General features: G+C 46.2%; 1 protein-coding gene across 6 annotated transcripts in view; it reads right to left on the minus strand.

Moving 5' to 3' along the window:
- The window catches only part of RIPOR2 (RHO family interacting cell polarization regulator 2), a 218,353-nt gene that overhangs the window by 94,010 nt on the left and 96,385 nt on the right, over nucleotides 1-27,958 (minus strand). Inside the window, exon 1 of one of the 6 annotated variants that reach the window (XM_008262486.4) lies at nucleotides 17,723-17,939. The exons of 2 other annotated variants lie outside the window; for them this stretch is intronic. In XM_008262486.4, the coding sequence (XP_008260708.3) occupies nucleotides 17,723-17,939 (217 nt within the window). Of the gene's footprint in view, nucleotides 1-17,722; nucleotides 17,943-27,958 lie in introns of those variants that run through there. 3 more of the 6 variants (XM_017344960.3, XM_051855013.2, XM_070074339.1) reach the window with 3 other exon arrangements.

Here is a 27,958-nt window from a genome sequence, read left to right on the forward strand (position 1 = left end):
TAAAGACTGGATTCTTCAGGCATTATTATTGCATTACACATAGTGGCCATTTTCTGCCATAACATAATCAGTAGTTCCCCAATTTTTTTTTTAATCTCAAGACCAATTTATATCAAAATATATTCTAGATCAGCCTTTTTGAAACATTTTTATCCCAGGAATATTTTGTGCTTTTAACAAATATTGAGGCCTTTGGTGACTCCTGGAAAAGGTCTTAGAGACCTCGGGGTCCTCAGATCCCATGTGAGGAACCAGTTTTCTAGACTGATAGAACGTGTGGTAAAATAAACTTATAAACTCTTAGAGTTCTGAACCTCAGGTGGAAACAGCCAACATTTAAACAACAAGCATTATTGCCTGAAGATATTAAAGTGAGTATTAAAATAACTCAAAATGAAGTAGAAGTGATCGGATACTATTAATATCCATGTGTGTGCACAGTGCTAATTGCTTGGTAACACAGCTTTTAAAAGTCCAAATTCACTACCACTTTACAATAAAGTCCTTCCGTTGTCTCTTTCTAGAAAGATTTATTTATTTCTTTATTTGAAAGACAGATGGAAAGACAGAGAGATCTTATATAAGCTGTGGTTCACTCCCCAGATGCCCAGAACAGCCAGGGCTGGGCCAGGCTGAAGCCAGGAGCCCAGGATGCCATCTGGGTCTCTCACACGGGTGGCAGGGAACCAAGGACCTATCGGCAGGAAGTCGGATTGGACTGAGATGGGAACAGGCACCTGGATATGGGATGTGGCATCCCATGTGGCAGCATAACTACCACATCATAAGGTCCCTTCCCCTGCCTTTTCTAGATCATATTAAAAGGATGGACCCAAGAGTGCAGCTGTCTCTTGGGCATGCCTGCACTCCTTGAATTCATCCTTTAGCTTTGCTTGCAAATAAATCTTGCTTCTCCATTGACCGTTACCTACATTTTGACCTCAAACTCTTTTCTTGCATCAGAGACAACACTGGACTGTGGTCATCCAACAGCACCTCCACAAAAGATGGATGCTTCCCTCGGGCAGCCTTATCTCCACAGCGCTCTCTTCTTGCAGGTTCTAGAAACGTCTTCTCTCTCACCTGGCCCCCATCCCTATGACATGCCCCCCACCTTTGTAAGTCATCTCTTTATAAAGAAACCTTCCTCAGCGCTGGTGTTGTGGTGCAGCAGGTTAAGCCGCTACCCATGACAACAGCAATGCACAGGCATCCCAATATATTGGAGTTCTGATTCAAGTCTCGGCTGCTCCGCTTCCAGCCAACTCCCGCTAATGAGCCTGGGAAGGCAGTAGCAGTTGATCTAAGCATATGGGCCCCTGCCACCCCCTGTGGGAGACCCAGAAGGAGTTCAGGCTCCTGGTTTTTACCAGGCCCAGCCCCGACTGTTGCCCCCATTTGAGGAGTGAACTATCAGATGGAAGATCTCTCTCTGTAACTGCCTTTCAAACAAATACATAAATCTTCCTCCAATTTTGAAACATTATTAAATTATTCATTAACTAATGAAATCCGAGTGGCAGAGAGTGTGTTCTACCCAGTGGTTTACTCCCCAGTGCCCAGAACAGCTGGGACTGGGTCGGGCTCAAGCTGAGAACTGGGAATTTAGTTTGGGGCTCCCATAGGGTTTCTCAAGGAAAAGAGAACCTGGGGAAGAATGCAGGGGAGGTGGAGTGAAAACAGTAGGGCCTGAGAGTGAACTGAGATTCAGGGGCAAGGGATGCATTCTGATTTTATCTTTCTTTGGGGCTAGAATGGCTGAGGCTTATGTCTGTAAGGGGGCAAGAACCTAGTTACTTGAGCCATCGTCTGCCATCAGATGGTAGGTCAGAGATAGGTCTTCATGAACAGAACGCTGGAATTGGGGCTGGAGCTGGGACTTGAACCCAGGGACTCCTGTAAGGAGGTGTGTGTCCCAAGTGGCATTTCAACCACTAGGCCAAATTCCTGCTCCAATCTCCCTGACACTGCCCCGATTTGATACTCATTAATAACTACCTATTGATTATTGGAAAATAATAAAATGTGCTTCGATGCAGTTGTTTATATTTTTAATATTTCTTCCACAGCTAGCTCCTTTAATTTTCATTTCCCTTTCCATTTAGGCCAAGGATATTTTTGCTTGGACTCCTGCTCAATTTCTTCCCTCTTCCTGCCCCCCCAACTTTGCAAAGATCGTTCCAGAAGTCAGTTCCTCCCTAATGCAGAAACTTGAAGCCCACTCATTTAAGGAGGCGATTTTAGGAGGAATTACGGGCTTGCAGCTTGACTCCTTAAAACTTGGTTGCTGGCTGTTAATCCTCACAGCCCTGTTCGCATCTGGAACCGGGGTCTGAGCAGGATCAGGCCAAGTCAGAGGCAGCTAGAGAGCTTGAACCTCGGGGACACAGTGAGGCCACAGAGGAGGCCTGGCCAGCTGTGCAATACCTTCCTGTCCCAGGAGCTCCCACAGCGCGGCTCCTGGTTGGGGGCCTCCTGCACAGGCCTGGGAAGCATTAGGCCCCCAAACTGCGGAGGGTCTGCCGCCTCCACCCCGCCCCCCACCACTCTCAGCCCGCCCCTCCCCCCTGAAGCCACGTTTTATGCACAGTTGGGATCCTGGATACAAGATCCATCCCGAGGGCGCAGGGTTTCACTTAGCAGAGGTGAAAGTGGAAACCGAATTCCCCCAGCACGGCTCGCTCTACCCACAAAGCCTTTGGTAGGAGCAGGAGCTGGGCCCTGGCCCGGGTTCCCCTCCGTGCGCGCGCACAGGCCCGGTTCTGGCAGCTTTGGTACGAGCTGTGACAACAGGACGCGGCGCTATCACCCTCCATAATTAGCCGGGCAAGCCAAGCTGCTGGAATATCAGCGCGCTGACAGCGCTCTCGCACCTAATGAATTATGCACGCGCCAAAGCGTAATCGGCTGTCACGTTCAAAATAGGTCAGCTGCGCAAAGGCTGCTGGAGGCGAACAATTCTCAGCAAGAGTAGCACATCCAAGGGCTTTGGTTAAAGCAAATCTCCAAAGGCGCTGCTTCTCCAAGCAATCCTGGATTAAGTACCTTCATGGAATCCAAGCTGCATTTGCAGAGTGGCTGTAGGCAGCGGCAGAATCCGCTGTCTCTCCCTGCAGAAGTGGGGATTAGGGGATGCAAAGCTCTACTTCAGCCTTCATTGACCCTTCCCCAAAGTGCCTCGAGGGGCTCGGGGAGGAGGTGGTGGGGACACAAGTGGCTGCCTGCTCGCATTTTTTTTTTTTTTTTTTTTTGACAGGCAGAGTGGATAGTGAGAGAGAGAGAGACAGAGAGAAAGGTCTTCCTTTTGCCGTTGGTTCACCCTCCAATGGCCGCCACGGCTGGCGCGCTGCAGTCGGTGCACTGCGCTGATCCGAAGCCAGGAGCCAGGTGCTTCTCCTGGTCTCCCATGGGGTGCAGGGCCCAAGCACTTGGGCCATCCTCCACTGCACTCCCGGGCCACAGCAGAGAGCTGGCCTGGAAGAGGAGCAACCAGGACAGAATCCGGTGCCCTGACGGGGACTAGAACCTGGTGTGCCGGCGCCGCAAGGTGGAGGATTAGCCTAGTGAGCCGCCTGCTCTCATTTGTTCTCTGCACACACGCCAGTGGCTGAGTCAGATTGATGACCCTGGATGCTGGATCTGTGATGGCACACAGGCCCCTCTGACAAGTACCTCTCAGCCCCAGGACCACATCCACAGAGGATCCAAGTTCAACAGCTGTGGGCCATGTGCCTCCTGCTCAGAACCAAATCCCAGACACTCGGGCTTCTTCACCACTCAGAACACACTTGCCCTGTTGTCGGCAGCGGATATATTGTTTATTCAACTCCAGTGCCCGGAGGAAAAAACCAGCATTGGTCTGGCTATTTCAGGGTTTGGAGAGCTGCTGGTGTGTTCATGTTCTTTTAATGGTTTTTGAGAATACAAAGGACTTTCTTCCAGGAGGAAGAACAATTTTTCCCCTCCAGGATTAGAATAAAGAAAGTGATGGAAGACATGGCTTGTGGGATTTGAGTTAAAATAAAAGCAAATGTGCTGCCTGCTGGCTGTTGCCTGTTAAATGGATGTGTGACAGAGAGGCTCACAGAAGCCTGCGAAGGCAGAAAGGGAGGGAGTTTAGTAATGGAGCTGACCCTGCCTTCTGTTGGGGGTATTCACAATCCTCTAGGTTGCTTCTAGCTGAGAGTCTATGAGTGGGCGAGGGGACCCCAACATTTAAAGGAAAATGGAATTAAAATATAAGTTGATTTGGGAGCACAACATTTTTGAAATCCATGCACAATGTGCATTTTTCATAAGCTTTTTGCAAACCTCGTGCATAGCCTTAGAGCCATTGAGCTGGAGCTTGGTGCCTACAGCACCCCGTGCGGGGAGAGCACAGGGAGGTGAGCACTCATGTGCATTTGCTCGGTTCTTGTGTTTGTGGTAACCCTGCTCCCAAGGCGGCGCAGGCTCTCATCTTCAAAGGTTCTCCTCCAAGGAGCCTGCCCAGAGGCTTCCCGCCCTTCCCTGCAGATCTCTCCTGCGGTCTCCGATGGGGTCGAGCAGAGTGTATCGCATGATTCCTGGTCTTATGCAACAGCCCACTTAGGTTCCGCACCCAGCGCCCAGAGGCTGGGATACGTCTATGGATCATTTTCACATGTGTACCTGCTGCTTTGCAGTCAACATGTCAACAGATGTCTCCCAAGTGCCCCCTGCTCTGGCCACTTAGAACAGGACTTTCTGAACTTATCCACTGTTTATAAGGATCCAAGACTGGATCTGTCCAAGACTGGAGCTCTGATTGCCCCACACAGCCACCCCCTCCTCAGCCACGCCTGTTCCCCCAGCAGCCTGCCCTGTGTCAGGAAGGAGCAACACCAATCTTCCAGACACCAGGCTGAGTCCACAGAGCCGTCTTTGGTTACACTGATCAGAATGATTCTTTGTAGGCAAATCAGATGACATCAGTTGGTCCACACTGGCCAGGGTCTCCCCATCTCACACGGAGTGAAAACTGTAGTCCTCACAGAGGCCTGTACATCGCTAGAAGGGCAGAGCCCTACCTCTCTTGGACCCACACTGTTCACCGGCCACACCATGCCTCCTTGCTGTTCCCGCAGCATGTTCCCCACACGCCCAGATGGCCAGACTCTGACCTTCAAGGCTCTGGGAATCTGTCAACACAGTCTTCCCAGCCCACCATCCCTGCCCCTCTTACGCTGCAGTAAAATTTCTCATGAACACGTGACCTTGTACGCAGTTGTCTCTTGTCTGGCTCCCTCCACTACAATGCAGTAAAATTCCACAAGGCCTGAGATTTTGCCCTGTTCACTGCCATGTTCTAAAAGCCGGAAAAGAATGAATCCCAGCCTGTGGCAGGCTTCCAACAGATATCCCTTCAACGAACGGGTGAAGAAATAAGTAGATATCCGTACATAGTTCTTAAGCTCCTGCTGGGGTTACACCTTCTAGTTAGCCTCTTCTTTAGACAGCTGGGGTGAGTGCCAGCCTCAGAGTATTTGCACAGAGATCCCCAACCAATTCCTAACCGGGCAGGAGTTAGCAGCAAGAATCCTATTCCCAATACTCACACAGGCTCCCTAAGGGAGTGCAGACGTGCGCGGCCTTGGTTGGAGGCAGCTCCCACAGCCACTTCTGGCTTTTGTGAAACCTCAGCTCCCTCCTGTTGGACTTACGTGGCTTAAAGGGAAACAGCTGCTCTGCAGGCTCTCAGGGACAGCCTGGTTCTTTCCTGGCTTTTGCTGTGCCCATTCCAAATGCCTTCTAGAAAATGTGGACACACATGCAATAATGGTGGCAAAATACACATACCAACATTTATCATCTTAGCAATTCCAAGTGTGTAGTTCAGTGGTATTAAGCACATTCACACTGTTCTGTAATCAATCTCCTTAAAACTTTAATTTTGCAAAATTGAAATTATATGCACATTAAACAACTCCCTATCCACTCATTCCCCCAGCCCCTGGCGACCAACCACCTACTTGTTGTTTTTTGAATGTGCCTGCTTTAAGTGACTGGCTTGTTTAACATTTTGTCCTCAAGTTTCATCCATGTTGTAGTATGTCTCTAAGTTTATTTCCTTTGCAAGACTGAATAACATTCCATTATATGTGTATGTGCTGTTTTGTATATCTGGTCCTCCACCAATGGAGGCTGGGCTTGCTTTCACTTTTTTGCCATTTGGAATAATGTTGCCATGAATCCAGTGTGCATCCATCTTCCCAAGACTTCTTCAATTCTGCTGGGTTTGATACCCAGAAGTAGAATAGCTGGATCATATTGCCATTCTATTTGTAAGTGTTTGAGGGATGCCATATTCTTTTCCACAGCGGCTGTAGTAGTTCACCAACAGTGCACAAGAGTTACCTAACTCTCTTTAATAGCAGGATCCCTGCCCCACCACGAACCCCAGTCCCCACCCCCAGCAAGTTAGAACTGCTCAGAGATGCCCGAGAGAGCTAAACATTCCTGCTGCTTCTAATGCTTAGCAACCAGGAGCTGAGTGGCCCCCGCTAAATGTGCAGGGGGTGTGGCAGTGCTCTTAGCTTTCTCCTGTTGTGTTGATTTTGAAAAGGGTTCCTTGTTCTGGAATTAATATTCAGGCTGAGCAGACACACGCTGCTCTGCCTTACAGTCGCAGGGCAATGGGCAAGAGCCAGTGTGGTTTGGGGCTGATCAAAGCTCTGCTAATCCTGTGTAATCTCCTAACATAAAGGTAATGTACTTCCCATTTGTGGTTCCTTTGGGAGGTGCTCCCTAAGACCCCGGTACCACCATTCCTTGGTGAACTGGGAAACTTGTGTGTGTGTGTGTGTGTGTGTGTGTGTCTGTGTGTGTGGAAAAGCTAGGACAACAACCTGGGGTCACACTCGCATGTCAGTCATTCACCATGAGTAGGTCCAAGCGTTGCAGAGTTGAGATATGTGTGCATCTGCAGGGTCAGATGGGAAGAAGGGCCCCCCTTTCCCTGAAATGACACAGAGAATACATGGGAAGGGCTACTTCCTGGGTGCTGTCTTCTCCCACCCAATCTAGTGCTGACTTAGAACAGATCCTTGGTCCTACTGTTTCTCCCCGTCCATGAATTTGCTTTCTCTCCCACTCCAACTCAAGTCCACTGCTGGGTTAGCCTTCTACTTGGCATTACAAAGCCATGTAACAGAACATTTATTTTCCTTAAGAGATTATTAAAATTGCCATAGGGTGGGTTTAATAGTGATAAGACCATTCTCTTCCTGAAAGGAGGAAGAACTAGAGGAAGAGATAGTGAGATGGTTAAGGAACAAGGATCAGAGGAAGCAAAATGATTTGGAAGCTGATGACTTAGACCAAAGGCAGGCAAGGTTTCCCTCTACAGAGTCAGAGTAAATATCTTTGGCTTCGTAGAGCAAGAGATAAAAATGTTATACAATAAGAAAGAAACCAAAATTTCACATATTGTTCATTGACAAAGTTCAACTTACAGTAATAGTTGAGTGCTTCATCTTTTGGTAATGATGGTTCATTAAAGAGAAAATGGAATCCTTTTTCTATGTGATAACACTTTGTGTAATTAGGGTTCAAAGTTAGCTATCAAGATCACCCGAACAATTGCAAATGTCTGTAAAACCGGTGGTTACTCGCAGGCTAAAGATATGTGGAGAGCCATTGACTGACTGTCTGATTGCAGGCTCAGCACTTCCTGTTGGGCCATAAAGACATAAGCCCCTGTTTTTCTGGGCATGGCGTCAAGGTGGGGGGAGACCCACAGGTTGTTTTTTTTTTTTTTTCTGTCTTTGGCATTGCAGTCTGAGTTGTGAATGATAAGATGTGCTGCCTTGTCACAGACAGAAGGGGAAGCTTCTTTCTAGGACTGGGGAGGCTCTGAGTTGACCCATGCCTGTTTCCCTCTGCCATAGCTGGTGCTGTTTACAGTTTAAAACTTTTATGAGCCACACTTAGTAAATACTTGTTGATTAACTCACAGCGAGTTGATTCTATTCATTTGTTGTGTTTCATGTAATATTATCATTGAGCAACTGCACTAATGCTTGTCTTCCTGTACATCTGTGTGCAATTAATATATTTACATACAAATGCACATAAATGGATTATCATGATTTCCTCTAGGAGGCTTAACCATTGAAAATATTTAGAAAGCAAAGGAAGTGAAAACAAAAACAAAACACCACTAAGAGGGGCCATTGTAGAGGCCACCTTTAAAATCTTAATTACTGTCCTAAAATGCTATACTCTATATTTAATTAAAGTTTCCTGTGGGTGCTATCTATCAATTAGAAATGTTTTAACATAGAGAATGTTTAGTCTTTCTTAGATCCCCCTTTTTAGAAGAATGTTGTGAAGCAGACAGGGCAGGCAGTGACTGGGATGTATTTACTGCAAGTCAATATTTGTCCAGGAAGTAGGTCTTGTAGACTGATAAAGTTGTGGTTGGTCATCTTCAGCAGTTTTGGACAAAGCAAGGGGCCCTGCTCTACAAGAACACTGCCGTAGCTTATAATGCTGTTTGGTATCCAAGGAAGTGTCAGAGGGAGACCGGACTGATTAAACTACTAGACAATGGATACGAAATCAGGTACTTATTCTGAGCCCAGCAGTGGGGTTATCCTCAGCCTTGTCCTGGTCAAATGGGCATCAGATGGCCACCAGGCTTGCTAATTCAGGAACCAGAGGTATCTCTGTGTTCCCAGGAAGGCAACCCTGTATCTTTGATTAAGCCAGCTCTTCTTCGTTTGCGACAAAGGCCAGCGGAAGAAGAAGGGAACTGGGAGGCTGGGACAGCTGAGAAAAATCACAGTTAAATAATGAATGACATTTATGTATTAAATCCTCAATAGTTTTCAGTGATCTCAATCATTATCTGCCTTAAGCATCAGCAAGTTTCGAGGGGGCAATTATCGGTGTCGTCTTTACCATCACTGTTACTGTCATTATCAGCATCACCTCCACTACCAGTACTGACAGCATCATATCACCACCGCTACTACCACCACCATCACCACAATCACCGCCGCCACCATATTACGTCTACCAGCATCACCACTACCTCTACCATCACCACCGCCACCGCCATGACCATGTCTCTACCCCACATCACTGTCATTCCTGCCACCACAATCACCAGTACCATCATCATCACCTCCATCAGCACATCATCACTCATCATTCCCGGGTCGGAAAAGCAAACTGAAGCTGCAGAGGGGTTAGGCAATTTGCCTGAAACCAAACAACTGGTCAGTTGAACCAGGCCTTTTGTGGTGAAACTTTTTGCTGTATTGCTACTTTTCCTTAGCTTGGAAGTCTGAGTGGTAAAAATCAAAGATTAAAAACAACAGTGATGGGGCTGGCACTGTGGTGCAGCAGGTTAACGCCCTGGCTGCAGTGCCAGCATCCCGTATGGGTGCCAGTTCGAGTCCTGGCTGCTCCACTTCTGCTCCAGCTCTCTGCTATGGCCTGGGGCAGCAGTAGAAGATGGTTCAAGTCCTTGGGGCCTTGCACCTGCGTAGGAGACCTGGAAGAAGCTCCTGGCTTCTGGCTTCGGATCGGCACAGCTCCGGCCGTTGCAGCGAATTGGGGAGTGAACCATTGGATGGAAGACCTCTTTCTCTCTGCCTCCTCTTCTCTCTCTGTGTAACTCTGACTTTCAATAAATAAATAGATCTTAAAAAAAAAAAAGAAAACAACAACAGTGGCTTCAAAATTTCTGTATGCAAAGTGCTCAAGATAGTAATGTGGCTGGGAAAAGGGTCTGGCCCCTCTCTGGAAGCCGTTTGTAGAACAAGAACAGTCACGAATTTTCTATTCATATTGTAGACTTCGGATTACTTAAAACATCAATATTTTCTTTAAAAAGGCTTTTGAAAATGCTTTATGTTACGATTTAAACTTTTAGGCTATTTTTCAGTTTTTAGAGATGCTAATGGAAATTAATAGGGGGCTGTAGCACATGTCACCCCAAAGGCATCCTTGGGCACCTCAGTGGATACATCAGAAGTTGGAGGAGAGTCTCCCCCAACCCCAAACATTTCAGTCACGTAGTTTATTTGAACACAGTTTAGAGAACCTCTTAAAAATAATACAAGTGCACTTTAAAAACTGTGGGAAAATGGAATTCAAAGATAATTTCATTTTGGTGCACAAAGTATTGAAATCCAGGCATTTTTTTTTTCATAATATGCATTTCCACCAAGTTTTGGAAGACTCCTCACATCTGCATATTTGAATCCTTGATGCATTTTTTTAAAGACTTATTTATCTACTTGAAAGTCAGAGAGAGAGGGAGAAACAGAGAAAGATGAAGAGATCCTCTATCTGCTGGTTCACTCCCCAGATGGCCTCAACAGCCAGGGCTGGGCCAGGATGAAGCCAGGAGCCAGCAGCTTCTTCCAGGTCTCCCACGTGAGTAGCAGGAGCCCTAGAACTTGGACCATTTTCCGTTGCTTTTCTCAGGTGCATTAGCAGGGAGCTGGTGTTGCAGGCGGCAGCTTTACCTGCTATGCTACACATGTTCATTAAATACCACCCCCCTGCATTGTGCTATTATGAATAGAAAAGAATCCCATCACAGGAAGCTTTCTTACTTAATGCTCTCTCTTGGGGCTTTTTTGAAGCCTGCCTTGTACGAATCAAACATTCTATTGAACAGCTCAGCCAGCTGGCTCCACTTGTGACCTGAAAGGTAGGCTGTTTTCTTCTTGTTTTCAGCTCACTACTTCATACACTGAATGAACGATTTAAAATATTCTAAGTCCAGGTGGAGGAGGATCTTCCCATGCAGTTTGAGTTGCAGAATGTACATATTTAATTAAACTTTTAACTCCCAACAATCAAAAAAAAAAAAAAAAAAGAAAGAAAGAAAGAAAAATGCACCAAACCATGTAACTTTCCAGAAGGCAGGAACTTATTTCTTTTCTTTTTATTTAAAAATGATTTTTTTTTTTTTGACAGGCAGAATGGACAGTGAGAGAGAGAGACAGAGAGGAAGGTCTTCCTTTTTCCATTGAATCACCCTCCAATGGCCGCTGCGGCCGGCGCACCGCACTGATCCGAAGACAGGAGCCAGGTGCTTCTCCTGGTCTCCCATGGGGTGCAGGGCCCAAGCACTTGGGCCATCCTCCACTGCACTCCCGGGCCCCAGCAGAGAGCTGGCCTGGAAGAGGGGCAACCAGGACAGAATCCGGCGCCCCGACCAGGACTAGAACCCAGTGTGCCAGTGCCGCAGGCAGAGGATTAGCCTATTGAGCCGCGGTGCCAGCAAAAATGATTATTTTTTTAGGGCTAACTCTGTAATACAGAAGGAAATGAAATGCCTACAGGGTCTTTTCTCAGTTTACTAGGTATTCTTTTAATGAAAATTTTGATACAAGCATCTTCTCTCTTTCAAGTGATAAAATAGACACCTTGCCCACCTAAAAATTCACATTTTCCATTTTAAGGTGCAAGGTTTTTATACCCTATCCAACTTTTTTTCCGTAGGTGTCTTATGCCTTAAGCATTTGTGACACAAAGTTGAGGTATGGAAAAGTCTGGGACAGGAAGTCCACGTGTGAAAGAATGATGGTAATAGAGAGAAATAATTATTCATTTTCCTTCTGGAGTAAAATCTATCATTCTATCCGCCTTTGGATTCTCCTCCATCATGGGCCAAGATCTCCCCCTTAAAAATGTCTAAAAGTGAGCAAGGAGGTTCCTCTCTTCTCAAAGGGCTATCCCATCTGATTAACGGGATATGTTCTGTCTACACAGCACCAAGTGGGTTGTCAGCTCACTAGGCCTGGTTTGCCTATCAACAGGCATGGAGCAGTCCAGGTTCTTCATGTGTCCCCTTCACTTTGGGTGTGCAGAGGCTGTGGGACCACTCCCCTGACACTGAACCAACCACATCCATACTCAGCCTCCCCATAGACAGCACTGCACGGAGCCTGGAGCAAACTCAATGGCGAGGAGCCATGAGAATGCTCAGCATCCTCCAGCACTCACTTTTCTGGCTTCATTTCCCTCTGGTTTCACTGGGCAGGTCAATTCATTACTTATTTCTAGTCTATCCCCTCTCCTTTCCAACTTCTCTGTGTCCCTCTTCTGGGACTTGAAACAGTCATCAGAATTCAGCTCAACTGATACCTTTTCCATCTTTAAAAACTCTTCTGAAATCAACCCAATTTTAAACATCTTAGTTAGGGGCCGGCACTGTGGCGCAGTGGCGCAGTGGGTTAACGCCCTGGCCTGAAGCGCCGGCATCCCATATGGGCTCCGGTTTGAGACCCGGCTGCTCCACTTCCGATCCAGCTCTCTGCTATGGCCTGGGAAAGCAGTAGAAGATGGCCCAAGTGCTTGGGCCCCTGCACCCGCATGGGAGACTGGGAAGAAGCTTCTGGCTCCTGGTTTTGGATTGGCCCAGCCCCAGCCATTGTGGCCATTTGGGAAAATGAACCAGCAGATGGAAGACTTCTCTTTCTCTCTCTGTCCCCCCCTCCCAGTTTTTCAATAAATAAATCTTTAGCTTAGCTAAAATCACAGTTTTCAGCAAACAGTCACAAGCAGAATTTAGCCATCCAAAAATAAATCAGAAGTTGTTCAAGCTGACACTTGCTAAACACAGTAAAACACCGGTGGCACAGCTAACTGGATACATGACTTTTCCTTCGTTAATAAATACATTGACTCCAGTAAGTGAAGTGGCTCCTATCAAGGAGGGAGAAGAAAGGGCAATCCTCATAACTTATTTCAATGTTTTAGCCATAACGACACGTTTTTTCTTTTCTTTTAAAATCGCCATACATACAATGGGTGTGTGTATTCTCTCAGTTTTCGGCTCCAGAAGACACATTCTAGAAGGTTCCTAAAAAATGGAGACTTAGCTGGCTGCTCATAGACATATAAAAATAAACATTTGAAATGCTTTCCTTGTAATATTGGGCCCCTTTTGGCATTGCTCTGACATAAATAAGTCACCCTGAGGTCGCCGGAGGGCGTGAATCAGAGGGGTGGGCTGGTGGCCGACAGCCTGCATAGCTTTGGTGCACTGTGCTATTTTAGTCTGTGCCCCTCAAATGACACCATCTCTTTGGCACCAGCCAAAGAAAGCTTCCTAGACATCTATGGGAAGAGAATGCTTTGCAGTAATCCCAGGCAGAGGTCATCCAGGCATGAATTACTGTGGGGAGGCCTGTGTCTGCTCTGCACCACTTGACATAGAAAGCAAGGAAAATGATTTCCAACCAAAGCGCTGATCCAGGAATCCAGGGGTGGAAACTGATCTAAGCAGTCCGGCAAAGAGGGAAAGCAGAGCAGTCAGTTCTTTTCAACCCAGGAAACTACACCAGCTGCTCCCTATCCTTGCTCCAAAACCACTGCTTGGGTGCAGTGGAGAACCCCAGATAATTTTTGTGAAATGGTCAACAACGTTAAATAGCAAGGATTGCATTTAGCTAAGATGTACAACGCGGCAGAAACAGAACACTCCAGCTCTCTCTGGCCAGGCTCTTCCATCCTGTTTCTCTTACTTTTTCTGTGGAGCCTCGCCTAGTCAGTCTGAACTTCCAGGATTTATTGGTTTTGCTCAGACTCCTGGTTGAATTTCTCTCCTTTCCTTTCTATCTTCTTTTAATTTTGGGAGGGGCAAACGTCATTCAGTAGACAATACTGAAAGATACCAGATTATGACAGGCTACATAATTATTTACCTCTTTTTAAAAAACACTAGTACTTTGGTTTTTGTAAGCGGTCTTCTAAGAAAGACAAAAAGCAGGCGTTTACCCCAATTACAATTCCAGTTCTGATCGGCGTGTGTCGGTTCTCTCGCGCCTTCTGAGCTGAGGTTTCCACTGAAGCAGAATGAGCGCTAACTCCTTGGCTTGGGGAAAGGAGTGATTTGGTTAAAAAGCAGTGGCATTTTTTCCACTCATCTGCTTACTTCTTCAAGAGCATCAGGCAGCTAATGGTTGAGTTGGCTGCATCTCGCTGGGTTGTCTCCATCCGGGAGAGTTTTCCCTCTCAGGGGAGGGGGACTCTATGTTCCTAGTTGGTCTGCCAGGTGCAAGGGGGCATTCCAAGATCTGGCAGAAGCTTGGAAGCTCCCCTTGGCTTTCTGAGCAAGATCTAGGCATGCAAATGTGCAGAGACTATAAGAGCCTGAGAAATACTTGGCACACATGTTGTGAACTTGCGGTGTCTTATTGTTCTAATCATTGCACTTGACGGCAGATGACTGAGCAGTGCTGCAAAGCAGGCGATGAGGACTGGGGTGTCTTGGGAGACTGTGTCGCAGCTTTAACGTGTGCCAGGGGGAAATTCTGGCTGCCGAAACACTGACTGACCAGCACGCGGCCAACTGCTGCCTCCCACACATGAATTCTGCTCTGTTCTGGAAAGCTGGCCAAGGCCTCCCCTCTGCAAGGCCCTTCTTTCTTTTTCCAATGATGATGATGATCCTCATCATTGTTAGAGTTCTCATTCCCGTTCTCACCCATCCAGCTGTTTCCACTAACATGTATCAGATTGGCTGTCCAGATGACACAGAACAAAACCAATGAAAGCCTTTTAATTTGGTAAGCTTGAAGCAACAAGGGGAGAAGAGCCTATGATTCTGAGTGCTGGTTTTTCAGTACCTTGATAATCAAATCGATCATTTTCCCAAGAAAGAGGATATTTCCTTAATAGTAACCATCTTCTAAGTGACACGATGATGTTGGTAGTGGGGTTTGGAAAGCAACCTAAGGGGGTGTGCGTGTAGAAGACAGAGTGAGAGAGAATAAATACTGAGGTCTGCGGTCGCTCTCTCTCTGATCGTACGCAAGCCTGCTCTGTAACAAGAGCAAAGTTACACATCAATGCGTCTTGGTTCTGTGAACCTCAACATTTTCTTTAACCACAGAAAACAATAGCTGATGCAAACAGGACCTCAGAAAGGCAGTTACAAAATACACTGTGAGCGTGACTTATTTTTTCTTTCCAGATTTTTATGCCATCCATAATTCTAAAATAAGTTATATATATGATATTTATATGTATATTATATAATATATACATATGATAACAGGCTTCTGAGCATTGTCCTTTGAGTTAGTAGATACTCATTGTACCAAAACCTTTTTGTTTTCTTGCTTATTAAGTGAGTAGAAGCACAGATGAAACAGATGACAAGCATGAATTATTCCAGGAAGACAGCCAAGGGCACCTCAAAAAGTTCATCGAAGAATGAAATAATAGTATGAGTTTATTTTGGTAGATTTTTTTTTTCATAAAATGTGGAAAAAGCATATCATGAAAAACTATGCATGCATTTTAAAAATTGCACCCACATAAATTTTTACACTTGTAATTCCATTTTTCAGTAACTTTTAAAGGTATTCTCATATGTCACACTGCAGAAAAGATTAAGTAGAATACTGGAATTTAAAAAATGAGCTCTTAAAGAGTGCATAATCAACCCTTCTGCTTTAGGTAAAGAATGAAGCTCAAAGAGGTTAAATGACTTCCTCAAGAACCTACAACTGTGTATCAGCAGAGGTACCGTTACAATCCTGGCTCCTAACAGCTTGTCCAGTGTTTCTATCATGCTGAACCTCTGAAAAGTTACTTATAATCCTACTTTGAACCTACTACGTTAAATAGACATGTGAACAAATGCTGAATTCCCTTTAATCATAACCATTTTATAAACCCATACTTGTAAATATAGGAGAAATTCATATCTTTTGAGTCTGTGCCATATTTTAGACATTATACTAAAGTCTTTCTCTATAGCAACATGTAATCAGCACACTGCTCCATGAAATTTGCACCCCATTTTAGTGCAAATTTAGTGGAAGAACAGAGAGATGAAACAACCTTGTAAGGGCACAGAGTGGATGGATGGACAGAGCCCAGGCACAGAGCCCAGGCAATGCACCCCGGAGGTGACCCCACCCAGAACACACTGAAGGTCAGGTGCCTGCTGGGTAAGCCTGCCCACATATTAGACAACACGAGCTGTGACTCTGTGTAAGGATTCACCAGATATTGGCCTTGCCAGGATTCTGTCCATAATCTCTAGGACTCAGTTAAATGAGATGCCCAGGTTGCAAGGGGCAATGCACCTCACAGTGAAGCTCAATGCGCGTATTCTGAGTCTGCTCTGAAGACAGTCTGTTCAACGGGATAGGCATTAGTGACCCAATACACAACTGAGGAAACCTGTGGTACAGGCAGCCCCCGTCTCCCAGCTGGACTCCACCCTGTGGCTGTTAACCCCGAGTGTTCAGGAGACGGGTCCTACAGTTCACTCAAGCCCGTTTTGGGGAGGTGTCCATGCTTCCCTTCAGGGTGGCGCCACACAGTACGCAGAGTGCCCCCTCAGTCTGTAGGTGGTGCTGTTTAGCACCACAGCCAGGTGGAAAGGAGAAAATCCCTCTGTGTGCAGAAATGTGGGCTGCATGGCCTGGAACCCCGTGCCTGAAGGGAGGGTCAGGTGAATAATTACCAAATTGTCTCGTGCAGGCTTACCATCCTAGGTGGGAACATCTTGTGAACCCTACAGGGAGTTAGTGCCCAGGAGGGTATAACCAAGAGAAAACATTTTCAGGGAGAAGAGAGAGCTGAAGATCTTAGCCTAAAATCAAACTTCAAAGTCACGATATCTCTAAATGCCTGCCATCAAAGTAAAGCAATGCACTTGAGAATCTGGCTTGAGCAGACATTCTGCAAGTTACTTAACTTGTGATAAAATCTAAAATTATGATTTTCAATATATCTGTGGCTGGAACAAAATAATGGAAAGACTGACATGAACTGTTGACAGTAGCTATGCTCTAGATAACCAGATTACAAGGAGTTCTTATTATGTAATGCTTTTTCATTGTTCTTCAGTGATTTTGTATTACGTGGTTAATCACACACACACACACACACATATACACAGAGAAACTTACTACTGGTCCTTTAAAATATTTACTTGATAGAGATTTTTTTAATGCCTAAATGGATTCCTATGGAAATTAGCCAAATTCATGAAGTCATAGAGTCCAGATTCCCAATTATTTACGCAGTCCCAAATATAAGAAAAGATCTTGCCTGGGACCCAGCCTCATGGAATGCATTGGAAAAGGCAGCCATGGATTTCCAGCCACTCAAAATCGCAGCCCTCATAGCTAAACACCACTGCAGAGGCAATTTATGGGAGAACAACAAAGTGAGAGTGGATGATCAGGTAGTGCCAGTGGGTGTCATGGAAGCTTCTAGGCTTCAGCACCCCTGCCTGGGAGAAAAGGGGCAGGGAACGGCTAATAGAGAGTGGGTGTCAATAAGTGTAAGGAAGAGTAAGAGAGTGAGAGGGAGTGAAAGATTGGGAGAGAGAGAGAGAGAGAGAGGAAGAGATGGGAAGTGCAGGCACACCAAGCACTGTGACAGGCATCCCTCAAGGTGTTAGACAAGACAACACAGGAGAGGAACTGGAGAGAGATTTAGGACTATCTTTCAATCTAAAGTAAATATGTATCAAGTCATGCTTTTAACAGTAAGCATTTAGAGAAACCACTCCACTCCCTTGTCCCCCCCCTTTGCCTCGTGGTCCTTGGGAGGCAGCTTGATGCCTGCAATGCCTGTCGCACTCAGAAGGCTTGATTTTCGTCATTTCACAACACTGGAGTCCTTGCCCAAGCCAGGCAAAAAGTTTCCAGCGGTGTCAACACAGAGCAAAGTAGGACCTGAATGGCTCCTGCCAGAAAGACGAGCTTACCTTCCCCGAAAATGTCATCCTCTTCGTCCAGCAGGAGCTCCTCTGCATGGAGAGACTGCATCTCGGGCAGGAGAGCGAGCACAGGCAGCCCGCGGTCAGGGCAGCCCCAGCCCCAGCTGGCCACTGTGCCCCCTCCCCGGCGACTTCCTCTCCCTGGCTTGCCCAAGCCCTGCGGGGAGGGCTGCTTCCGCACGGGGCCCCAGGAAAGCAGTTTCATTCATACGAGCAGTCTTTTGAAGAGTGAGTGCCAGGTGGGGTAATTCTCACTGCTGAGAAGAATGAACGTTTTGGACAGGGGCTGCAGATCCGGTTGGATCTGAATGCAGTTATCACTCACAGTGTGAGCGCGGGGAATTCTGTTTCAAAGCGCCAACTTTCATATTTTCTTAAAGAGGAAGGTTGGCTCTTCGCTTTCTTGCTTATGAATTTGAACACAATGGATAGCGTTGAAAGAGAGGGGGTTCGTATTTCTCCTATCTGGGTTTTGCTTTAATGACAATTTATCTGAAAGTAAAGCGAGCCGCTATGCTCAGCTGCAGCCGGCATTCGCAGGGCAGTGTTTCTGTTTCACTCAGTAATAGTTGTGTTTTTCTTTCTCTTTTAACCTCTTGCATTTGAGTATTGGAAACTTTACTGTGTTTAAACCAAATTTAACACATCTGGGTAGGCACTCATTGGCTTGATTAAATCAACGGATGGCGGCCTTCCATTTCGGAATACTTATTAACATCAGACTTTATTGTTAAAGGGGAAAGAATGAGATGTAATTCAAAAAACAGCTTCTCTCCAAGGGAGGAGTCACCACTAAGCTTTCGCGTGAGTACCAGTGCCTGGCATGACCGTACCATGCTAATGTCTACACACACAGTGTAAACAGGATTGCGTGATGTGGTGGCTTCAGCTGGGACTTTCCAGAGCTCTGTGTTGTGTAGACCTCCTGGATTCAGAGGCTCAAGAAATGCAAATAGAGGTGGTGATAAGGAGCTGTGGTCCCAAGGCGCTTATATCCGGCAACTTTACTTATTGCACGGTTTTGAAGGGGCTCCCAGTGCTGCCTTCCAACCTGAGGGACCATTCCCACCTCCTGGAACTGTGCCCTGGAAACTGCCCCGGTTTCTCCCAGAGCAGGGTGTGGATGGTGGGGCTGGAGAAGTCTAGCAGTGAGAAGGTGTCACCCCAGAGGAAGTCAAGAGCACTCACTTAGTGCCAGCTGAGCACCCACAGTGCACTTGTCCCTGTGCTCATGATTGTGTGGTTCCCAAAGGGTGCAGGCTCGAGTCCTGATGGGATGTCCGATGGGTCTTAGCCGTGGCTGGAATCATCCTTGGGGTAGAGCTTGGAAATGTGTGTGGTGTTGGGTGCTGCACAATGACTGGAGGTCATTGCTAGAATTTGCTGTCTTGGTACCTGAGGGCCAGGGTTGGCAACCTTCCTGCATTGCATGGAACAGTGGCTCAGGAAGAAGCGTCCAGCCCCAGAAACCAGTAGCACTCCCCACTGGCAAATGACCCTTCCCTGCCTTGATTGCTACTTGAATGTTTCTGGTCAAAGATTGCACTTAATGACATAAATTAAGTTAATTGAAAGGGCCCCGGATGTGGGGATCTGGATGTTGGTCACGGTCCATTTTTTGTGTGGGTGGATAAGCGCTAGGTGTCTACGTGAGAGCCTCGTTACATTTCTCAGCCGTTCTCCTGTGTCCTTCAGTCTTCACAGCTTCATCAGGCGTTTGCCATCGTCTCCTCTTACAGAGGAAGTAATGGGGCTCAGAGAGCTTGAATAACTTTCTGAAGATCATGCAGATTTGTCTAACTGCAGAGTTTGCCCCGCCCCTCTTAATAGCTCCACAGGCAGCTGCCGATGGTCCAGGTTACTGTGGCTTCCCAGCGGTTCTTGGAGGTCCACACCACCCCCCTCCCCTCCCACCTCAGAGCCAACAGGTACCATGTGAACCCTGAGAGCCCCCACCAGCCACTTCAACTGACTAACATAGCCTCTCTAGGTCTCCTTATCTTCGAATGGGTGGAATAGTGTCCTTACCACTTTCTCTGCACCTAATCATTTGTTGCAGCCGTAACCCCCATAACCCGGGATGTGAGCTTACTTGGGAACAGGGTCACTGCAGATGTAATTCATCAAATGATCGCCTATCAACCGCAGTGGAGTAGGGTGGGTCTTTAATCTGAGATAACGGTTTTATTTATAAAAAGGGAGATTTAGACAAGATAAATGCTGGGAGAATACTGTTTGAAGAGGAAGGCAAAGATCTACAGGCCAAGAACACCAGATTGGTGCTAGACTACCAGAAGGCAGGAGAGAAGCCTAGGACAGATTCTCCTCGCATTCCTTGAGAGGAGCTGACCCTGCCAACACCTTGACCTTGGACCTCCGGTCTCCAGAACTGCAAGACGATAGATTTCTGCTTAGGACACCTAGTTTGCGGTACTTTCTTATGGCAGCCCTAGCCAACAAATGCACTTGCTCACTTGGCTAATTTTGAAGATTAAGTAGGATAATTCACGTGAAGGAGCTGACACAGCACGTGGTGCCCAGCGATACCCAGTTATAATTATTCAACTCAACCATCCCGTGGGGAAGCGAGGATTGTTTTTGGTTGAAACTTTGATGAAGATTGAGAATGGTCAGTCACCATGCTTTTTACAAAATCTCAAGAACCTTAGTCTCTTCTCCAATCTTGAAAACACAGCAAACACTCTCAGAGAACAAATTACAAGTGCCCCTGGAATGTAGAGCCAGAGTCCTTGTTCCTTAAAGTTGATGATCGTCCCCGGGGCGCTAGGACACGGACACACGACGAGTTAACAAAGGAAAATGAGTGAATTCCAGATGCACGCATCAGTACGGATGAACTTCAAAACATAATGTAGAGCTGGCGCTGCGGCTCACTAGGCTAATCCTCCGCCTTGCGGGTTCTAGTCCCGGTTGGGGCGCCGGATTCTGTCCTGGTTGCCTCTCTTCCAGGCCAGCTCTCTGCTGTGGCCCGGGAAGGCAGTGGAGGATGGCCCAAGTGCTTGGGCCCCTGCACCCCATGGGAGACCAGGAGAAGCACCTGGCTGCTGGCTTCGGATCAGCGCAGTGCACCGGTCGCAGCGCACTAGCAGTGGCGGCCATTGGAGGGTGAACCAACGGCAAAAGAAAGACCTTTCTCTCTGTCTCTCTCTCTCACTATCCACTCTGCCTATCAAAACAAAAACAAAAACAAAAACAAAAACAAAAAACAAAGCCAGTTGGCCAGTGCCGCGGCTCACTAGGCTAAAAAACAAAAACAAAACAAAACATAATGTAGTTACATGAAAACATAAATCATATGATTGTGTCTACATAAATGTTCAAAATGGGAAAAATGAAAACAAAAAGTGAAATCGTGCTAGACGCAGTTCTAAAAGCCTCAGGTTTGCTTGTTTCTCGCACCAGTCCTATGCTGTAGGCACAGCTATCATTGTGCTATGTAACCTCACCCAAGAGGTGAAATCACCTACCCCAGGTCATGCAGCTCAAAAATGGTGGAGCAGCTGGGATTTGAGCCTTCCCTAAAGTCCATACTTCTAAACACTGCTACCCTGCCTTTCACACAGCCAAAGCAGCTCTTTGCAGGTCCCCACCGGGAAGCACTCCCAGCCTTTGCTCACGTGGCTCCCTCTGCCTCGAAGTCTCCCCTATTCCCCTCTGTCCTACCAACTTGGGAATGTCCTCTCATTCTTTAACCCGTGGCCTTTTTCCTCTGTGAAGCCTTTTCTGACATCTCCAGCTCTGGCTTCTGACTCCAGCTTCCTGCTAATGCAGACCCTGGGAGGCAGTGGTGATGGCTGAAGTATCTGAGTTCCTGCCACCCGCATGGAAGATGTAGAATAAGTTTCCAGCTTCTGGCTCTTGTCCTAGCCCAGCCCTGAAGTTGCAGGCTCTTGGGGAGAGAGCCAGCAAATGGGTTTTCTCTCTCTCTCTCTCTCTCTTTCCCCATGTTTCTGACTCTTAAATAAAATTATAAAATTAATAATGAGTGCTCTCATTAGTCTATTTTTGCTGTTGTTGTTGTTACTGTAACAAAATCCCTGAGGCCTGGTACTTACCAGGAAAAGAGACTGAAAGTACAAGATCAGGTGGCCCCATCTGTTCAGTCTCTGGTGTGAGCCAGTCTGGCTGTATCACAACACAGTAAAGAAACAGAAAGGGAGGGGCTGGAGTTGTGGCATGGCAGGTTAAGCAGCTGCCTGTGAAACAGGCATCCCATATGAGAGCCGGGTTAAGTCCTGGCTGCTTCACGTCCAGTCTATCTCCCTACTAATGTGACAGGGGAAGCAGTGGATGATGGCTCCTACCATCCACGTGGGAGACCTTGATGGATTTCCAAGCTCATGGCTTTGTTGTGGTCACTTGCGGAGTGAACCAGCAGATAGAAGATCTCTCTTTCTCTCTCTCTGCCTCTCCTTCTCTCTCTGTGTAACTCTGACTTTCAAAAAAATAAATAAATCTTTTAAAAAATTGAAAAGAGAAATAGTCTCATACACAAAGGGACCATGCACATGGTAGCCTATTTTATAACAGTCCACTCTGGAGAGAATTTACTCACTGTGAGAGCAGCTGAGGGCTGGAGCAGCACTCCCAGTGACCCACTTGCTTGCACCAGGCCCTACTTTTTAAAAAATCCATGATTCAGCATTGCCACACTGAGGACCAAGCCTCTAGCACGTGAATCTTTGGGGACAAATTATATCCAAGCTATAGCAAGTATCCCCTCTGTTTCATGTATAGTCAAAAAGATTTTAGTGTGTGTAGAGGTGACTGTGTATGTGCTGTGTTGAACATATGAAAATCAATATAACAATATTTTGTGGCATGCAATTTTAGATTATACTGATCATTGATTTATATATTAACTTGAAACATTTCTGTGTGCTTCGCTGTCTGTGAAGAAGTGTTTAGAGGGGGAAGCCCTGATTGGGGGGAAATGTCTTCCATTGTGGGCTTTTACTCAATCACAGGGGAACTTCACCATCTTCTCTCTCTATTTCTGGAGAATTTCCCAACCCCCCTAAGAGTGTTTTTCTTTTCTTTTTCTTTCTTTCTTTTCTTTCTTCCTTTCTTTCTTTCTTTCTTTCTTTCTTTCTTTCTTTCTTTCTTTCTTTCTTTCTTTCTTTCTTTCTTTTTTTTTTTGACAGGCAGAGTGGACAGTAGAGAGAGAGAGACAGAGAGAACGGTCTTCCTTTTCCGTTGGTTCACCACACAATGGCTGCTTTGACCAGTGTGCTGCGGCCAGCGCACCGTGCTGATCCGAAGGCAGGAGCCAGGTGCCTCTCCTGGTCTCCCATGGGGTGCAGGGCCCAGGCACTTGGGCCATCCTCCACTGCACTCCTGGGCCCCAGCAGAGAGCTGGCCTGGAAGAGGGGCAACCGGGACAGAATCCGGCGCCCCAACCACGACTAGAACCCGGGGTGCTGGCGCTGCAAGCGGAGGATTAGCCTATTGAGCCGTGGCGCTGGCCCGAAGAGTGTTTTTCAAAACCCGATTTCCATGTATACAGACTTCAGAGCGGGGGGAAAAGAATCTGAACTAATTAGGGGTAAAGTGTCCAGAAACAGAAAGGAGAACAAAGTAGGACAGAGGAATTGAAACTGTGAAGAGTGGTTGGAATAAAAAATGAAAAAGAAAGGTAAAAAAAAGCAAAACAAAACCGCAGAGCCAGAAATAATCTTATCTTTGGGAAACTTCTAGTAAAAACGCACATAAAATGTAAAATGCTACACCCAAAGAGCTGGGACTCCACTAACTTGATTTTAACAGTGCTCCTGTTCTCATGTTGCTGAGAGGTGGCGACCCCATGCGACAGCAGCACTCCCAGGGCCTTTGGAAGCCTTTCTGCCCCTCCCTTGGCTTGAGGGCCATCTTTAGGCTGCAGGTGCCAGGGAAGCATGTAGACAAGCCTGTCAAAGCCCTAGATGCTTTTCTTCAACAGGACTGAAACAATGGGAGTGACAGCCCACTCAATGAAACCGATCCTTCCACTCAAGACAGAAAAACCCAGTAAAAATCAATCCCTACGGCAAGGTTGGAGCCATGGGTTGGCAAACACTGTGGCTGCCTGAGGCAGTAACTAAGGGTTTGAGGCCAAATAATGGGCTAACCAAAAATATTAAAGGGAAAGGATAGGGAATGAGATGTTTATGGGGGCTTGAAAAGCTCCAACATATTTTCGGAAATCTAGCTGTCCAAGCACGTGTAAGGTTGTCTAACATGCAGAATTGCCATATTATATTATTTAAAGTTTCTAGTTTTCAACACAACATTATGAGAAATGCCAAGAAGCAAGTAAGTATGGTCCATACACGAAACTTTAAAAAAAAAGCCATCAATAGAACTCCCTGAAGAGGCCCAGATATTGAGCTTCCTAGACAAAGACTTTAAACTTCTATTTAAAATATGTACAAAGGGCAGTGGGCAGCTAGCCCAGTGGTTAAATGGCCCACATTTGAGTGTCTGGGTTTGATTCCTGGCTCCAGGTCTTGCCTCCGGCTTCCCACCCATGCAGATCCTGGGAGGCAGCAGTGATAGCTGTGCCATCCACACTGTAGGCCTGGGTTATGATCTGATCTGTTGGCTGTGGTACTGACCCTGTCCTGCTCGTTGTTAGCATCTGGTATGAACCAGACGATGGGAGCTCTTGGTCTGTTTGTCTCTCAATTACATAAAAAAGTATTAATTAAAACTAAAAAATATATTCAAAGGCTAAAAGAAACGACACCTATAGAACTCAAAGAAGATAAGAGAACAATGTATCAACAATAGATAATATCAATAAAAAGATAAAAACTATAACACAAGCCACGTAGAAATACTGAAAAGGAGACGCATAATAAGTAACATGAAAAATTCATCACAGATTCTTAGCAGCAGATTTCAGCTGGCAGAAGAAAGAACCAGCAAACTTAAGAGAGGTTGACTGAGGTCATCCAGATTGAAGAATGGAAGTGGAAAAAGAATGAAGAAGTAACAGGGGGCCAGCGCCGTGGCTCACTAGGCTAATAATCCTCCACCTAGCAGCGCCGGCACACCGGGTTCTAGTCCCGGTCGGGGCGCCAGATTCTTTCCCCGTTGCCCCTCTTCCAGGCCAGCTCTCTGCTGTGGCCTGGGAAGGCAGTGGAGGATGGCCCAAGTGCCTGGGCCCTGCACCCCATAGGAGACCAGGAGAAGCACCTGGCTCCTGCCTTTGGATCAGCGCGGTGTGCTGGCCGCGGCAGCCATTGGAGGGTGAACCAATGGCAAAGGAAGACCTTTCTCTCTGTCTCTCTCTCTCACTGTCCACTCTGCCTGTCAAAACAAAACAAAAACAAAACAAAACAAAACAAAAAAAAGTAACTGGGGCCGGTGCTGTGGCATAGCAGGTAAAGCTGCCGCATGCAGTGTCGGCATCCCATATGGGCACCGGTTCGAGTCCCAGCTGCTCCACTTCCCATCCAGCTCTCTGTTGTGGCCTGGGAAAGCAGCAGAAGACGGCCTAAGCCCTTGGGCCCCTGCACCCACATGGGAAGAACCGGAGGAAGTGCCTGACTTCTGGCTTCAGATTGGTGCAGCTCTGGCCATTGTGGCCAATTGGGGAGTGAACCAGAGGATGGAAGACCTCTCTCTCTGCCTCTCCTTCTCTGTGTAACTCTGACTTTCAGATAAAATAAATTAAAAAAAAAAAAAAAAGAAGTAACAGAGCTGCAGAGAACTCTGGGATAAATAACAGGAGTCTCAGAAGGAAAGGAGAGAGGAAAAAGGGGATGGAAAAAGGAAAAGAAACAATGGAGGAAACTTCCTGATTTGATGAAACATATTAATCGGTATACCTAAGAAGCTCAGGGAACTCCAAGCAGGAGAAGCTCAAAGGAATCCACAGCTGGAATCATGATCCAAGTGTCAAAGGCTAAAAAGCGGAGAGAAGGTTACCACTTCAAGAGCAAAGTGATGTTCCTTATTGAGGCTCAAGGGCCTCAAGAAGTCTAACAGACACTTTCTCGTTGGAAACTACAGAGGGCGTTGAAAGTCCTGAAGGGGGTGGGGGGACCAAGCCTGTTAATTAGGAATTCTATAGCCAGCAAACTCATCCCTCAACAATGAAGGAGAAATGAATACGTTCCCAGGCGTGCGAAAGCTGAGGCGGTTGGTTACCAGCACACCAGCACTGTAGGAAATGTTAAGTGGAGACATGTAGGTTGAAATAAAAGGATCCTAGGTGGTGGTTTGAAGAAAAAAATAACACCAGTAGAAGTAACTGCACAGGTAAACATAAGAAACTACGAAAGTATTTATTTGGAACTCTTTTCTTCCATCTTTACAGAAGCTAAAACTTCATAAAGCAAGAATTATAAGTCTATGTTCATTGGCATACCATGTGTAAATATGTATTTTAGACAAAATAACAGCACAAAAGGTGGGGGAGTGTATAGCTATAGAGGATCGCAATTTTTATATGCAATTGAAATCACAATGGAATTAATCCAAACTAGATTGTTGGAAATTAAGATGTTAATTATAATCCTCAAGGCAATCACTAAGAAAATAACAATAAAAATAGTAAAAAAGTTACAAGGAAACTAATATTGCACCCTAGAAGATATCTACTTAGCAGTGAGTGACACTGAAAAAGTAACACTGTTAATTGGTAAACATTTCTTTTCATTCTCACTTGTTACTTTATATAAACATAAACTTGACTTCTCAGTGCTTACACACAGAGAGATAAAATGTAAGAATATATACAACTAAGTCCTGCCTCACCATGGCAAAGAGCAATATTCGCCCATGGGTAAATGAATGAATTGAATGAAAGTCAATTCCATCCGCCTTATAAAGAGATCCATTTCCAATGAAATTGTGATTTCATGCTGGAGGATGGTCATTGTTTACCAAGATGTGTAATATATTAATAGTTTTTGATCAATTGTGTATCAATGATACTTATAATTCTATATGGGTAAAAATTTAAAACCATTTAGCTACAAGAAAAACTTTTAATATATATGTGTTTATATGTGTGTACATACACACAGCCACAGTTTTTTTCTTACTGAGAAATACAATAGCACACTAAAAGTCTTCCAAGAACAAAAGAATGTTTACATTATGAGAAAAGATAGTGCCCCAAACCTGGGCTGAAGTGGATCTTTTTGTGTGATGGTAAAAGCAGTACCTTCTGGGACATATTTAGCATTCCTAAAAAATGTTTTTAGCATTACTAAAAAATTCCTATCAATTTCCTGACCAATTTTTAATGAGATTGGAATCATTCTGGAATATTGACTTGTCTCACCTACTTCACCTACTTTACTTTCAGTTTTTTTTTTTTTTTTTTTTTTTTTTTTTTTGACAGGCAGAGTGGACAGTGAGAGAGAGAGACAGAGAGAAAGGTCTTCCTTTGCCATTGGTTCACCCTCCAATGGCCGCCACAGCTGGCACGCTGCGGCCGGCACACCGTGCTGATCCAAAGGCAGGAGCCAGGTGCTTCTCCTGGTCTCCTATGTGGTGCAGGGCCCAAGCACTTGGGCCATCCTCCACTGCCTTCCCAGGCCACAGCAGAGAGCTGGCCTGGAAGAGGGGCAACCAGGACAGAATCTGGCACCCCGACTGGGACTGGAACCCGGTGTGCCGGCGCCGCTAGGTGGAGGATTAGCCTAGTGAGCCGCGGCGCCGGCCTACTTTCAGTCTTATATTGAGTCAACTGATTTTAAAGTAGAAATTCTTATTGTCTTGAAAAATAAAAAATATAACATCTTAATGGTCCTTTATTTTCTTGTTAAATGCCTCTATCAATAGAAATTGTTTATGCTTTAACAATTAGGTTAAAATTCTATGGGGGACAGGCCTGTGCCGTGGCTCACTAGGCTAATCCTCCACCTGTGGTGCCGGTACCCCGTGTTCTAGTCCCGGTTGGGGCGCCGGATTCTGTCTTGGTTGCCCCTCTTCCAGGCCAGCTCTGCTGTGGCCTGGGAGTGCAGTGGAGGATGGCCCAAGTGCTTGGGCCCTGTACCGGCATGGGATACCAGGAGGAAGCACCTGGCTCCTGGCTTCAGATCTGCACAGCGTGCCGGCTGTGGCAGCCATTAGGGGGGTGAATCAACGGAAGGAAGACCTTTCTCTCTGTCTGTCTCTCTCACTGTCTAACTCTGCCTGTCAAAAAAAAAAAAATTCTATGGAGAAAATGAAATGGAAACATGAATTCAACAAGAAAAAGGAATAATA

Source organism: Oryctolagus cuniculus, chromosome 5 (assembly GCF_964237555.1).
Source record: "Oryctolagus cuniculus chromosome 5, mOryCun1.1, whole genome shotgun sequence".
Classification (NCBI taxonomy): domain Eukaryota; kingdom Metazoa; phylum Chordata; class Mammalia; order Lagomorpha; family Leporidae; genus Oryctolagus; species Oryctolagus cuniculus.